This window comes from Aptenodytes patagonicus, chromosome 6 (genome assembly GCF_965638725.1).
Source record: "Aptenodytes patagonicus chromosome 6, bAptPat1.pri.cur, whole genome shotgun sequence".
Taxonomy (NCBI): Eukaryota; Metazoa; Chordata; class Aves; order Sphenisciformes; family Spheniscidae; genus Aptenodytes; species Aptenodytes patagonicus.
The window spans coordinates 23,337,793-23,353,935 of NC_134954.1; the positions used below are offsets into that span (position 1 = coordinate 23,337,793).

General features: G+C 43.5%; 1 protein-coding gene across 1 annotated transcript; it reads left to right on the plus strand.

The window, feature by feature from the left end:
• Positions 1-4,394: 4,394 nt before the first annotated feature.
• Positions 4,395-8,305, plus strand: STRIT1 (small transmembrane regulator of ion transport 1). The gene is made up of 4 exons (XM_076340679.1): positions 4,395-4,415; positions 6,349-6,368; positions 7,569-7,668; positions 7,758-8,305. Exons 2-3 carry the CDS (start codon positions 6,356-6,358, stop codon positions 7,661-7,663), a joined length of 108 nt encoding a protein of 35 aa, XP_076196794.1. The 5' UTR covers positions 4,395-4,415; positions 6,349-6,355; the 3' UTR covers positions 7,664-7,668; positions 7,758-8,305.
• Positions 8,306-16,143: the final 7,838 nt, after the last annotated feature.

The window sequence follows — 16,143 nt, forward strand, 5'->3', positions numbered from 1 at the left end:
CCTTACAACAAGTTGGACCTTATGCCAAAAAGGCTACTCTATAGCAAAGCTAGATAAAGAATGAAAAGCTTGCGTTTTATTCTTGTATCTCAAAATGATGTGACGCACTGAGTGCATAGAATAATAAAATGTTATATAGCCCTCAGTGTTATTTTACAAGTATACCCATTTTGAATAAGCAGTAGTGAAATCACTTTCTTTACATGGTACTTGGGGAAAAGGCATTTTTTAAGGAGAACTGCCTTGCTCAAGAATGCAGAGGACTGGCAAAAGCCAGCAGTGGAGACATACTAGGAGTATCCAGTACCAGAAAATTTCAGTCCTCGGAGAACTTGCCGTTTCAGTTATTATATTAGCATATCCATTTGATCAAACTGATCTCTAGAAACCCGTGGAAGTCCTTTGACTAGTTTTCCTAGTCAGATGAACATGATCCTTTGAAGGGACTCATTGAGCCTTTATTGTGAAGTACATGCAGGTCTGGAGATGCTGCAAGTGCTCTCACAACTGCTGGGAAACCGCCAGTGGGAAATTCTAGAAAGTAGCAGGTCCTAGAAATTCTGCTGGTTTTAAGATGATGGTAAAATTTATGAAAAAGATGTTATCGCATGATTGCTCTTAATTGGTACACAGGAGTTTCAGGTCCCAAAAAATCCTTTAAGTCCTGTGCTCCTACTAGAGGGAGTCTGATCCTTCAGCCATCAGAGTCTGTGCTGTCAGCAGAGACTTATTGGTATGGACCTCGTGTTAGTGGGCAGACAAATGTCGATGTTTCTGTTGCATCTGCAGAACTGGAAATAATGTCTCAAAGTACCTGCTTTGAAGTATCTCATCATAGAAACAGAACCACAAGAACCTAAGAGACAGTGAGCACAGACTGACTGAGGAACAGGTTAGTCAAGATATTGACTGCAGAAATTGATGAAAACTTCCTTAGGTGACATGACTTGGCTTCTGTTATTTTCCTGTAATTGTCATCTTAGAATTCATGCCAAACTCAAAAGACCAAAAAATGGGGACTGTTTATAGTATGCAATGAAACCAATCTATCACTGATGTAAAACAACTGTCTTCGGTAAAGTTTTGCCAGAGTTGAATGCTGCTCAATCACATTGTGTATGTTAGCATGGTTTCTAAGATACTGATTACAGCAATACAAATAATTGTATTTAAAATATTCCACTACCATTCATTTTTTTTGTTGTTCATTCCAGATGAAAGTACTCTGCAAATGGACACAAGTCATGTAGCCTGGGGCCCACAGTTTCCATTCTTGCATCTAGGGCAAAAAATATTATTCCTGTAAAAATAACCAGACGTTTACTTGCATTTCCTTCGGGTATTTTGAAGGCTGTCTCTCCCAGCTGTTTTGTAGGTGTAGCATTGGACATGTATCTGCACCCCTCTGCTCTGCCTCTGCGGTCACAGAGTGGGCAGGGAACTGAGAAGGCATCCCTGGAAAGCAGCTCCTGTGTTCAGGAACAGACCTTTCCTTGGTAGGGACTGGGATTGCATTTCCATTATAACCAGTTCAGTCCTTTCAAAATTAAATACTTGAGTTATGAACCTGCTTTAGAACAAGTTAGATCATGTTGGTATGAAAAGCCAGTATTTTTTCCACCTGGTGCTCTAGAATCTAACTTCGGCTTAATTCCTTTTCTTCAGGCTGTCTGATAGAATAGCTCCAAGGAAGATGTGATCTCCACAGCCATTGTAAGAGAGGAAGCAATTCTGAAGAACGGTGATAATTGAAATTTATTTTTTCATGTAAGCTATTTAATCTTTAATCAACAAGCACATAAGAAAAGGATAATCTCTTTTAGAAGATCTGCATAATGTATTTCTGAGCACTGTCTTGTCTTCTGGGAGCCCACAACCAATTCCTCTGAACTACACAAACATCCAGATTAGATCTCTTCAAAACATCCTGTGCACCTGTTATGTGGAATGGATTTTGAATAGCGATTTGTGTCCTTTTCCGTTTCAGAAACACACAGGAAGAATCCCCGTTTCATTTAGAATCTCGGCACAGCTCTGAGATGGGATTATGTATGAGCTTGCTGAACGTTAGAGAAAACGTCCTACCATGCCTGAAAAAACCCATTTGGTTAGGGGCTTTTTGCTAACGTGTGATGCACCTGTGTGTTCCTCTGAGTGTTCTGTACAGGACTTCATTTCCCTAATAAACTTCGAGTGGGTTTCTTATACTTATTGGTCAAAAACTGTGGCCAGGATCACTCCAATGGATCTTTATACGGAGCTCTCCTTTTATGTGATACAAGCTAGTGCGCAGTTTGTCCTTTTGCTCAGACCTGGCACTCGTCTCCATGTTTTTTCACTTCTGAATTAGAGTTTGCAATGATTTATCCTATTTAGGACAAAATCATTCTCAGATTATTTTAGGAATGTTCCTCCCTTGAATTTTGTTACCCACTACGCACAGGAGTAATGAAAACCTGTGACTGTACACTGTAACCTTTCAGAGGGAGGACGCTAAACGTACCTCTGTGCTTTGTGGAGTACAAGATATCTGTTGATGCTTAGCAAGTAACTAATAACTATAGAAATACATACACAAGTATTACTGAATAGGACTTGGCTTGGTTTTTTGATAGGAGAGGGACGAGAGAAGACGTGGGAGACTAAGAATGAACTGGATCCCTGTCATGCTCTAAATATGTGGATGCACATAAATATTACATGAACTTATCATGTGGTGCTTCATGGCTGTAAAGAGACCATAAAGCAGTTTTTGCCCTTGTTTCTCTCCTTCTTCAAAAAATGACCCCTCTTTATTCAGCTTTCTCTGAAACAGATGTGCAGTTGCAGGAAGAGGAAGAGGTAACCTTGAATCCCTTGAACTCCTGCCTTTTTAGACAATTGAAAGCATATAGCCAAAAACTGGCATCAGTGAGCAAGGCAGCTGCAGCACATTCCAAATATTGCTCTATTTAAAGCATCCCAAGGCTCACAAGAACAACTGCAGAGGCAAACCTTAAAACTTGCCAATAAAACCGGCAGAGGGAGGAATGGCAGAACCAGGTAGGATGCACAGTTAAATGTGAATGTAACAATGTATTCTTAAAATTCATAAATCTGAGCAATGTAACGTGAAAATACTCAGCTATTTGTATTCTTGTATGATACACTATATATTTTACTTTTCAGTAAGAAAGCGTACTCAGTTTAAAAGCTAATTCTATTAACAGCAATGAGTTTGAAGTAGCTTGGGTTCCTCTTGTATTTTTGAATCCTACCAGTTTTGTTTTCTTTAGTTTTTTTGTAGTTGTGATTTTAAGTTAACTAACGTAATTAAAAGGAACTATGTAAAATGAGTTATGTTTGACAGTGTTTTAAATATACTGTCTGTGTAGCTGAAATCTGAGTGTAATGCTAGGTGAACATATAATAATTTAGATTTTAACCCCACAAAGCCCAAGTGGCAGAGCAAAATCAAATTTTAATAACGACCTTTTCATTATAAGCACATTTCTGCTTTCTCCAAGGAAAAAAAGGCATTTTATAAAAATGCGTTTTATATTCATTGTCATTTTCTATTTACTTCAGTGTAAGAGCTTTGGATGGTGAAATGACTGTAAGTTTTAATATGGTGTTAGCTGTGTACACAGTTATTCAGGTGTAGTACTTTTCCTTGTAAAAGTAACCTTTTTATACATCTGAATAGCTATATTAGAAGTTTTAAAATACTTTTATCTCCCTTTTTTTGCATCATTACTGCTGGTATCTAAGAAGGGTAGAGGAATTCTACTAAACTCAGATACAACACGATACTGAATGCTGTTTCTTAATTTTAGTTTTCATTGATATCCACAGAAATTATACTGATACTGGTATTCCACTAGGAATTAGTCCTTAACCATATTTTGCATTGGTAGGATGTGTATTGTTATTTGTGTTTAAATTTTAAAAAAAAAGCAATGTGGCCATAATCACTCAGACGGACCAGGCTGGCACCAGCACCAGCCCTGGGGTGGCAGCAAGAGTCGCAACGCCCGGGCAGCTGGGCTTGACTGCCTCCTGCCCACACATGCCTCCAGCCCGGCCCCTGCACGCCCTGCGCAGGGGGACAAACGCCTCCCTGGAAACGCCAGGGAGCAGATGAGAAATGGTTGGGCAAGCTTGCTGAAATGAATTAACTGCAGGGTTCGCATGATTTTTAAATATGAAGCTGGCAAATGCCATCAACACAAAAGCCTGTCCACATCAGTTCTGTGGTTAAATTAGATTTCGGAGCACCACAGCCTCTATTGGCAGTGGATAAGGAACATGGAAAAACTTGTCTGTTGGGGTCTGGCAGCTGGGAGATGCAGGAGACGTGGCCCTCTGGGCACGCCCACACATTCCCCCCTAGTTTGCTGACCAGTGTGGTGTTCAAACTGCCATCCCAATGACAGGTTAGTGGTTTGGTTGTGTGTGTGCATGTGTAGCCTGTATGAGACAAAATACAAAGAAAACTTAACGTGAAATTCTGAGGCATTTTGGAGTAGGGAACATAAGACTGCGAGTTTGAGCTTGACAGGCTCAGGCAGGGAAACATTCCCTTCTTTACCTGCCAAACCTCTGCCTGTTTAAAGTAAGTGGGAGTGTTTCCACCTGGTATCTTGGGGCGCCCTTGTCCCTGCGGTCAGGCCCAGACATTTCAGGGGTGAAGGCAGCTCAGTGAGACCACAAGCATCATTTTTCTCGTGGTAGCTGGTAGGAGTTTTGACCAACCTCAGATGGCAAAACCAAGCTAACTTATGGTTTTGGATAAAAGGTAAACCCCAGAAAAAAAGAAGATAGCAATCAGATGAAGTTTATTGGTGTATTTAGGCTGTATTTAGCTTGGAAGCCTGTGCTGCTGTATCCTGTAGTTGAGGGATCCTTGGCTTTGCTGCGGTACTTAGGCATCCCGTGGTGGACAATTCGTAGGCCTTCCGACCTGCAGAAGCGCAGAGCTCAGGAGTCTGTTTATTACATGCAGAGCAACCCTGCTGTAGCACAGCAAAAGTGCTGTGTGTTTGCTGCTCAGACCAGCCTCTCTCTGTTTATTTTGAGATAAATTCATGTTTGAAGTAGAGAAAAATTACTGTAATGGGGAAAAAAAAGAAAGTCATTTGTAGCTAGAACGCCAACTTACATACGCTGGTCACAGTAAGAATCCTTTATTCTAGCTGCCATCCAGAATTGGTCTTTTGATTTCAGCAGGCTCTGGCTCAAACCCCAGAAGCCAGGGTTTGTTTCCTTGGTCTGTTTGAAAGCAATGCTTGTGACTGCAATAACCCACATTTCTCTCAGTATTCTGCTTTCGTGTGCATTCATTTAAATGGTGATTATAATGAAACTTCATGTTTTAGGGTTTTAGCTGGTTACCTGCAGGTGTCAGTAAAGATTTCTTTCTTTCCAAAACACAGTTGCTTAGAATTATTCTGTTCCTCTGCTGCTAGTCCCTCCCGACCCCATCTCCACCTCAGAAAGCAGAAAATGGAAAGCAGGCAATGCAGATGCTCTCTTTCTGGCTGTTGGTGCGCACAGCCTTGCTACATGGTGAGGGTAATAGCGATTCTCAGATTTAGACTCAGGATAGTTTTCCCTTGGACCAAATATTGGGACCTTGGAGTTTGTAACCTTCTTCTGAGGCCTTGCGAATGGGTTACCTGCTCGGACGTCTCACCTGGCCAAGCCCAAGCCTTGTGCATATCTCGCACTTCAGTCTCTTCTGCTTGTGGCATAAAATATAGTCTTCCAAGCAGTTGCTTTACTCTAACTCAAGTCTTGGGGTATCTGTCCTGTGACATATAGGAGATTAGAGCAAATGATCTCATGGTCATTTCTGTTCTTAAACTATGAAACACAAGTACTCCCAATGGCTCCCATGAAACTCTATCCCTTGGAGCCAGCTGCTTGCTGCCTCATGACAAATGCTGGGCACAGCATTCCTGATGATCCATCAGGACTTGTCTGCCTCTCTCCTACCTTACTGCATTTTAACTGGATCTCATATAACAAAACACCATATTCAGTAGATACAACGGTAACTCAGCAGAGCTCTGTCAAAACTCTTCCATGTACCCCAGCAGGATCCAGCCCTTTATTTGTAATAGGACCTTCAGAAAAAATGGCAAGTAAAGCGAAATGATTCCCAACAGAAGTAGCTTTACCTTACAAAGCGTCAAAGGAATAACAGTCTTTAAATGAAACAGGTAAGGGACTCCCCTGTGGCAAAAGGACACCCAGTTTCAGAGCAGAATTTTATCTTTTTGCTGTGTGGTTGCTTATCTGTTTTATATTTTTATGGCAGCACATGCAGATTTTCTATCTATATGTTCTCTCTTTCCCTCTCGGTAGATACACCATGCAATATCACGGTGAGACATGTTTGTGTTGTGCATAGCTTTAAAAGAGCAATGTGGAAAACCTTAAATTATTGAGCATCCTTCCAAAGTCTGTCTGCTTGATCTAAACTGTGCAAGGTGTTGTGAGTAGTTTTACATTATTAATCCCTTCAAAAACCTGGAAATCTTTTAACTGCAGAAAGATGTGCTTTAAAATGTTGTAATATATTGGTAAGTAATATGATCTCAAAGGTTGATATGCTGCTTTCTGGCAAGCTTCTGCTATTTGCAGGAAACTGATAGAAGGGTCTTTTGAAATTCTGGTGCTGTATAGAAACATCTTTATATAAAGCGCTAGTCGTGCTTTCTGCATGCTCCTTGTACAACCACCGCCTGCATTGGACTCCACGTCTCCATGTAAATTTTTAGCTTGTTCTAGTACTCGCGGGCAATACAGGCAAGATCTCACATTTTTGTGCCTGGCCCAACTCAGCCAGGCAGGTGGTACATTCACATTGGAAACTCTTATGTTATTTTCTTACCTGAAGGTGGGGAACACCCTCGAAGTGGATAATTACATCAACCTTAACTACCCCGTATCGCTGTAGTGACAGGATAGGAGAGGGCTAAGTCGGGCACCGTGCACAGAAAGCACAAAGATGAGCTATGAGTCCCTGATGCACAGCCACTGGCAAACATCCCTTTGGGGTGTTGGAACTCATACAGCGTCCCCTCATTGCAGCCCCAGGCAGATTAATCTTAAATGGGTGCAATGTTAAATAATCACTGTATTTTTTATTTACTGTTGCCAACCTAATGAGACTTCTAGAAGGTGCTGTAAGTGTCAGGGATTGAATCCTGAATCTGCCAGGACAGCTTCTATCAATAAAGTCCAGTACAGATGTTGTCCTGATGACCTATGGAGACCAAGGACAGACCCGTGCTTGTCTCCTCCCTGTACCCTGCTGCTTTTGGAAGTGCTAAGCCTTGTACATATCTGATTGCAGAGACCATAGCATGGAAACCTCTTTGGGCTTTTGCTATGTATTCTCATTAGAAGGCCTGCCAAAATATGGTGACTCCAGGCTAAAAATAGCAATCATAGATAATGTGGCCCAAGCTCACAGGTATCTTTTTGCTCTGTGATAATCGTGGTTTTGATATGTTTAATTTAGTGAATTCAGCATCAATGTAATGTGGCCTTTCTGAAAAAGATCGTCTTTTCTCTTTCAGCCCAAGTCCCGCTTTCACGTCTCGTTGTACCTATACTCCTTGCAGTTGGCTGGATAGTGGGTTGTGCCCTAATGGTTTACATTGTCTTCTCTTGATGGAAGTAAGTGACTTGTACAGTATCATATACCATCCATGTTTTCTTTGGTTTGCACTGCCACCTTTTTCAACTTAATTTTTTTTGTCTTGCAGGACAGAAGAATTTACAATTATGTTGATTAGAAGAACCTGGAAGTTAAATTGAAAATTTTAATTACTAAAATATGTATAAAATGAGTTATTTTTAATATCAATGCTGTAAACATGGTGTACAGTTTTTATCCACAACAAAGGTGTGAAATGCTAATTAGGGCATTAAGAAGAATCATCAAACCAATTTCCCAGTTTTCGAATGGTTTGTAATTGAGCGAGTAGTTTTTGGAGTCCAGTGGTAGGTCAGATACCTGCCTGTTCTGCAGCCTGCGTTGTTGTTGCCACCTTGAATTTAAGCAGTTTTGGAAACAGTATTCCTAGAGTTAGTGACACAGTGGTGGACAAAAAAGTGAGCTAAGTTCATCTGTGAGATGTGCCGAGCTGGGGAAGAAGTATCTCAATGTATCTGGGAAAGTTTTCAGTGAGTTAAGACAATTTTTTAAGTTTTGTAGTAAAAAATAAATTATTAAATTTAAAATATCGTGGTGGTACACTTTCCCTGTCCCAAGATCTGAAGTGTTAGTGTCTAAATAAATTTTCCAAAGCTACATTATCTTCCTTTTTTAAAAAAGCAGTCATGCAAGCATACTAATACATAAATCAAAAAAAGTCCTTTAGGAAATGAAAGACAGGGAAAGTTACCTGGAAGAAATGCATCCTAAAATGTATGACTTGGACCTTCTAAATCCTAAAACGTTTGTTTTATATTTAATAGTATGTAGATAAATACCAAATTAACTGCTGGTCTCTTCTGTTTACATGATGTTCAGGGCCCAATTTTGTATTTATCCATTGGCAACCAATCCAGTTCTTGTCAAATTAAATGCCGCTGGGCTCGGTGGGCACTGAACTGGATCGAGACCATGTGGAATTCCAGCCGTCTTTTCTGGCATGCCGGCAGCCCTCCTCTGCTGGCACCAGCCAGAGTGCAATCCAGGGATGTTAGAGAACAAAGGTAGAATTTAAAATGAAACTAAGTAACTAGTCTGGAAAAAACGCAGTGCAATAGGTGAAAATTCCATTTCTACACCTTGCAGGAACTGTTAAAAAGCACAAATACAGGACAGGGAACTGCTGGCTGGGTAGCAATCAGAAAAGAGCCCTGGGAATTGCCATGTATCACAACCTGAATTCAGGTCAGCAATGTCATAACGTTGATGTGGAATGGGAAACATCTTGGGATGGATACCAGAAAAATGGCCTGAGAGATGCATGAAATCACCCCCCTGCTCTACCAGCAATGGTAAGGCCTTCCCAGCCTACTGCAGCTGGCTTGGGCACCACAGGAACCAGTTGTAGGCAATGGGAAGGAACTCGGGAGAGCAACAAAAGGGAACTGAAGATTGTAATGTTTAACAAGTGAGAAATGAGCACACTGGAGTGGTTCAGCCTAGGAAAGAGCAGACTGAAGAAAACGTAAGTCTTAAATGTATAGGACTTTTTGAAAGAGGAAGGGAATCATCTCTTCTTGGTGATACACAGGGCAAGAAGTAATGAAGAACTAGCAAGTGAGATTCAGGCTGTTCTTATGGTAAAGGCACAGAAGTACTGGAAGAAGTTTTTAGGCATAATAATCAATATTATTGTTGACTACTGGAGGCCTTTGAGAACAGATGGACAAACATTCCTTGGGCATGCTGCACGAATAAAGGTGATCCTGCCTTGGTGCCTGAGGGCAACTATTTGACATCTCCTCATGCATGAGCCTCCATGACTGTAAGTGCTCCCATGAAATTCTGCGGGACTGTTTGCAGAGAATCACAGAATCATTTAGGTTGGAAAAGACCTTTAAGATCATCGAGTCCAACCATAAACCTAGCACTGCCAAGTCCACCACTAAACCGTGTCCCTAAGTGCCTCATCTACACGTCTTTTAAATACCTCCAGGGATGGGGACTCAACCACTTCCCTGGGCAGCCTGTTCCAATGTTTCACCACTCTTTCAGTAAAGAAATTTTTCCTCATGTCCAATCTAAACCTCCCCTGGCACAACTTGAGGCTGTTTCCTCTCATCCTATCGCTTGTTACTTGGGAAAAGAGACAGAACCCACTGATGGTAACAACAGGCAAGTATTACTTCCAACATTAGGCTTTTTGACATACAAGGAAAACATTTGAATGCTGGTTGCAGTGTTAGGAAAAGTCTGTATAACATAGAATGGGAGATGAGCTGCAGATCATGTACACGGTGCGTAGGTAAAGTCGTGCGAAGAAAGGCATTAGTGTTATTAGAGGAACGAGACTGACTAAGGAGGCTAATGTTCAAATAAATGCATTGCATGTCAGTCATCTCCATCTAACTATGGACTATGTAGCAGAAAGGGCTGAGCCTTCTGTCACATATTTAATGCTTTAATTTCATATGTTCTTAAAACCTCCTAGATGTTTCCTGAGTCATTAAGAGCAGGAAGAGGCATGAGAGAACTGTTTCTTTAGTTTGATCCAAGGAGCGGGTGGGCTGATTTTCTGAAGTTCCCAGTTTTCGTGCTCTAATGATGGGATGTCATCCAGAGGGACCTGGACAAGCTTGAGAAGTGGGCCCGTGTGAACCTCATGAGGTTTAACAAGGCCAAGTGCAAGGTCCTGCACCTGGGTCGGGGCAACCCCTGGTATCAATACAGGCTGGGGGATGAAGGGATTGAGAGCAGCCCTGCCGAGAAGGACTTGGGGGTACTGGTGGATGAAAAGCTGCACATGAGCCAGCAATGTGCGCTCGCAGCCCAGAAGGCCAATCGTATCCTGGGCTGCATCAAAAGCAGCGTGGCCAGCAGGTCGAGGGAGGTGATTCTGCCCCTCTACTCTGCTCTGGTGAGACCCCACCTGGAGTACTGCGTCCAGCTCTGGAGCCCTCAGCATAAGAAAGACACGGACCTGTTGGAGCGGGTCCAGAGGAGGGCCACGAAAATGATCAGGGGGATGGAACACCTCTGCTATGAAGAAAGGCTGAGAGAGTTGGGGTTGTTCAGCCTAGAGAAGAGAAGGCTTCGGGGAGACCTTACTGCAGCCTATCAGTACCTAAAGGGGGCTTATAAGGAAGATGGGGACAAACTTTTTAGCAGGGCCTGTTGCGACAGGACAAGGGGGAATGGCTTTAAACTAAAGGGGGGTAGATGTAGACTAGATATAAGGAAGAAATTTTTTACTCTGAGGGTGGTGAAACACTGGCACAGGTTGCCCAGAGAGGTGGTGGATGCCCCATCCCTGGAAACATTCAAGGTCAGGCTGGACGGGGCTCTGAGCAACCTGATCTAGTTGAAGATGTCCCTGCCCACGGCAGGGGGCTTGGACTAGATGACGTTTAGAGGTCCCTTCCAACCCAAACTATTCTATGATTCTATGTTGTGGGGGACCGTGTCAAAGGCCTTACAGAGGTCCAGATAGACGACATCTGTAGCCCTTCCCATGTCCGCTGATGTAGTCACTCCATCACAGAAGGCCACTAGGTTAGTCAGGCAGGACTTGCCCTTGCTGAAGCCATGCTGGCTGTCTCGAATCATCTCCCTGTCCTCCATGTGCCTTAGCATAGCTTCCAGAAGGATCTGGTCCATGATCTTGCCAGGCACAGAGGTGAGACTGACTGACCTGTAGTTCCCCGGGTCTTCCTTCTTTCCCTTTTTAAAAATGGGGGTTATGTTTTCCCTTTTCCAGCCAGTGGGAACTTCACCGAACTGCCACAACTTCCCAAATACGATGGATAGTGGCTTAGCAACTTCATCTGCCAGTTCCTTCAGGACCCGCGGATGGATCTCATCAGGTCCCATGGACTTGTGCACCTTCAGGTGCCTTAGATGGTCTTGAACCTGATGTTCTCCCACAGTGGGTGGCTCTTCATCCTCCCAGTCCCTGCCTTTGCCTTCTGCGGCTTGGGCGATGAGGCTCGAGCACTTGCCAGTGAAGACCGAGGCAAAAAAGTCATTGAGTACCTCGGCCGTCTCCATATCCTGGGTAACCAGGTCTCCCGTTTCATTCTGGGGAGGGCCCACATTTTCCCTCGTCTTCCTTTTATCCCCGACGTACCTATAGAATCTTTTCTTGTTGCCCTTGATGTCCCTGGCCAGATTTAATTCTATTAGGGCTTTAGCTTTCCTAACCTGGTCCCTGGCTGCTCGGACAATTTCTCTGTATTCCTCCCAGGCTACCTGTCCTTGCTTCCACCCTCTGCAGGCTTCCTTTTTGTGTTTGAGTTTGTCCAGGAGCTCCTTGTTCATCCATGCAGGCCTCCTGGCGTTTTTGCCGGACTTCCTCTTTGTTGGGATGCATCGCTCCTGAGCTTGGAGGAGGTGATCCTTGAATATTACCCAGCTTTCTTGGGCCCCTCTTCCCTCCAGGGCTTTGTCCCATGGCACTCTGCTAAGCAGATCCCTGAAGAGGCCAAAGGCTGCTCTCCTGAAGTCCAGGGTAGCAAGCTTGCTGTGCGCCCTCCTCGGTGCCCTAAGGATCTTGAACTCCACCATTTCGTGGTCACTGCAGCCCAGGCTGCCCTTGAGCTTCTCATTCCCCACCAGCCCCTCCTTGCTGGTGAGAACAAGGTCCAGCATAGCACCTCTCCTCATTGGCTCCTCTACCACTTGGAGAAGGAAGTTATCATCAGGATAACATAATTCCAGGAACCTCCCAGATTGCTTATGCCCTGCCATGTTGTCCCTCCAACAGATGTCGAGGTGGTTGAAGTCCCCCATGAGGACCAGGGCTTGTGAGCGTGAGGCTGCTCCTATCTGTCTATAGAGGGCCTCATCTGCTCGGTCTTCCTGGTCAGGTGGCATGTAGCAGACCCCCACCGTAATGTCACTTGTCCCTGCCTTCCCTTTAATCCTGACCCACAAGCTCTTGGTTGGCTCCTCATCCATCCCCAGGCAGAGCTCCATGCACTCCAGCTGGTCATTGACATAGAGGGCGACACCCCCTCCTCGTCTCCCCTGCCTGTCCTTCCTAAAGAGCCTGTATCCCTCCAACCCAACACTCCAGTCATAGAGGCCACCCCACCATGTCTTCGTGATGCCAATAAGGTCATAGCCCTGCAGGCGTGCGCACGTCTCTAAACTGCTTGCCTTGCAGTCATCTGAAGATATTGTAGTGTTGCCTGAATCAGCCTTGGTATGGTACTCTTATGCCTTTCTTTAGAAACTTGGCCTTACATGACATATCGCTGAATATCAAACTTTTTAAATAGCTGCTACTAGCTAAAGAACTTCAAAATTTTTAGTAACAGGCAGGAGTTAATTTCTCGTGAGGCCTGGGAACTTATTTTTAGCCTTATTATGGGGAAAATTTCTTGGAATCTATTGTTATGAAACAGAAACATGTATGTCCTTCAAAAAGAAAACATCAGACTTATTTAAGGTTGGGAGGTCTGTTGTACAGCATAGCGTGTCTAGAATTGTGGCTCAGACTCACTGTGGCCTCTTGATTATCTTGTACTAGGGGTTTTGCCTTTTTTAATTATAATTGGAGATAATTATATTCACCCGCTAGATGATGTGCCTTGAGACCTTCCAGTGACCTGGTCATTTAAACCAGAAGTGATCATCAGATAATCTGAGCCACTGCATTTTCACAGACAACTTTGAGCTTTTGAGCTCAAAGATTTTTATACTAAAAAGTTGCAGTTCTCAGAAGACTAAAACATTAATAATTCAATCCCCAGTTAAAGTAAAGAACTGATTGTGGGAGGCATGTCTTGAAGATCCTAGCAAGACATAGGTGTAAGGGAATGTAAAAAAAATCTTAATGACCCTTGATGGGGTTAGATAAAGAAACTATTTTTTGACTCCTGCTCACGCAATTTGTATAATTTTGAGAATGTGAGGAAGGCTCATCAATCAGATGTCCTGCCTCCATCTGTGGTCAGTGTCTGTTATCCTTTAGGAAGAGAAGAAATATATTTGGCCATAGTGCAACCATGAAACTGCCTTTACAACTCCAGCAGCTATTACCAGAAGCACTGAAGTGTGACATTCAGTTTTGGGAATTGTCTTAACAACAAGTTACTTCACCTGTGAATGAACCGAGGGCAAAGGGACAATCCTGTTTCATCAAATGTCCTGAAAGAGGGGATAAACCATGCAGTGTCTTGGAGAGCTGAAGATTCCCGATCTGTGGCAGCTGCGGCTTCCATGAGAGGACCTCCAGCAACACCAACTGTCTTCTAGTCACTTCCAGATGAGAACATCCATTCTAACTCACTTGTACACGTAGACTATGCAAGTTAAGAGGCTAGTTTAAGCATACACTTAAGCAGATACCTTATCTCATTTTAAGGACCAATGCCTCATTTTCTAAGACAGACCATCCAGACTGATACTAGCTCTGACTCTCCAAACTCTAGACAATAGGGAGACTCTTGAAGACAGAGGTATGTGCACATGTAGTTCAATTATCTGGTGTTTTTTAAAATCTCCCAGAAAACCCTGTGCTGAGAAATTAAGTGATTGCCATTATACGAAGTCCCAGTCTATGTCTTCTCTTACGAGCTCATTCTTTCTTTTGCGAGCAGACAAAGCAAATACGGAGTTTCTTACCCTGCACAACTTGTCAGCTGTATCTAGTTTGCTTTACGCCAGCAGCACCTCTCCCGCAGCTGCCTCGCAGCATTGATCTGGGCTCTGACCCATGCAGCTGCAGCGCGCCCGGCGGACGGCACCGCATGGGTGGGGATGTGAGCTGCCCGGCCATGGCTGCTGCCAGGACAAGGAGGCACAGAGTGACTTCATAGTGAACACATATATATTTTTACATTTCAGTTTATTCAGCAGGCACTGATGAAAATAGTTCTGAAAGATCCAGTTGACCCAAGCAGCTTTTTCATTTAATTTGGCATCGAATGTTTCAAATTAAAATGTTACAGAGCTAAAATATAAACATTCCAATATGTTTTAGCTTTACCTGATTTTTGAGAGCAGAAAGATCTGATTTGGTGGAGCAAAACAAAATAACTTTTGAGGTTGGCTTCAATATTGTCAAGCTGACTTGCTATATTCAAAGGAAAAGAAGTTCTTGCCAGTTTTCTACAATAATAAAAAGAGGATTATTCCAAGAAAATATGCATCCCACACGTTGTTTAAAGTCCGTTGACCACTCTGCAAAGTGGCCTTTTGTAACCACCTTCAGGGCAACCCACTTGGGTGTCTTTTCATAATGAAACTATACAATGCACTGCTGAAGCTTCCCACACTTGCGGGGTGTATTGGGTAACAAAAGGTTTGGGTTGTTTTCTTCTTGGAAAATAAAATGAGTGTTTGGGTGCTAAGTTTTTTCTCTCACATGGAGAGATGCTAGTGATTTCGGAGAAGAAGAAAACATACACATTCAGATTTCTTCCAAAATTCAGGTGCATTGCTATTAAAGCATGGCGATAGCTTCAGTTTTTCTGTCACCGTGCCGGTAAATAGAACATTTGCATTGTTATGACACTGGAGAGGACTCTGGCTTTGCTACAGTATAATGCCATTGAGGTCTAAAGAGCTGTATTGCATCACCTGAGACCCAGATCTCGATGAGCAAAGGTGGCCTGCACATGTTTAGAGTGGGCACCTTTTTCAAGCCCCCTTTTCTTTTCTATTGTTTCCTTCCAGATGGGATGATGTTTTCTGTGATCTAAGATTATTTTTACTGATTAATTAATTATTCATCTTTTTATTTACAAAAGCTAAGTGGGAACATTTGGGTTCCTATTGCTCCAGAGAATGGTTGCCAAGTTTGTACCACGGCCTCTGCTTGGCTTTCCCTGTTACCCACTGAACAGCTATTTGAATAAATTTATTAGGGATGAGTCTCTATCTGTCCTGGGATGCTGCATGTGGCTTCCTGGCAACTGTTCCAGTCTCTTTTTTATATTCTTTTAATGCTTGTAATCCAATTTAAGGGTATTAGTATACACAAGAGCATAACTGTGTTCCCCTCCACTGCGTCCAGAGCGGAGCGGAGCCGTTGTGAGAAAGCCTGCCTGTAGACCAGAGTTTATCTTAAGGAGACCTTCCTGCTCCAGCCCTAAACCGAAGACAGTGGCTCCAGGGCACTTTGCCTAACTCTTGTGCCTCTTCTGCCCCAAAGGCTAACACCAGTACACCAACCTGCTCCCCGCCAGCTCCTTGCTCTTACCCCTGCTGGCTCCAGGCCTAGCTTAGCTGTGCTTTTCATACCTGGCTTTAACTGTATCAGTAACTGTGGGCCCTGGCCTAACCCCATTAGTAAAGACAGACCCCTTTCCCCAGCAGGGTTAATGGAGGATGCTTCCTCGCTCTTAATCTTCTCTTGATTAAAGTGGAAAGTGAAAAACAGTCAGTTCTGCCCGCTCCTCTCTGATACGGCAGTCCCGAGGCCGGGATCTCCCAGGAGGCTCCCCAGGTCTGCCCAACCGCAATCCCGGTGGGTGTGCACAGCCCTCCGT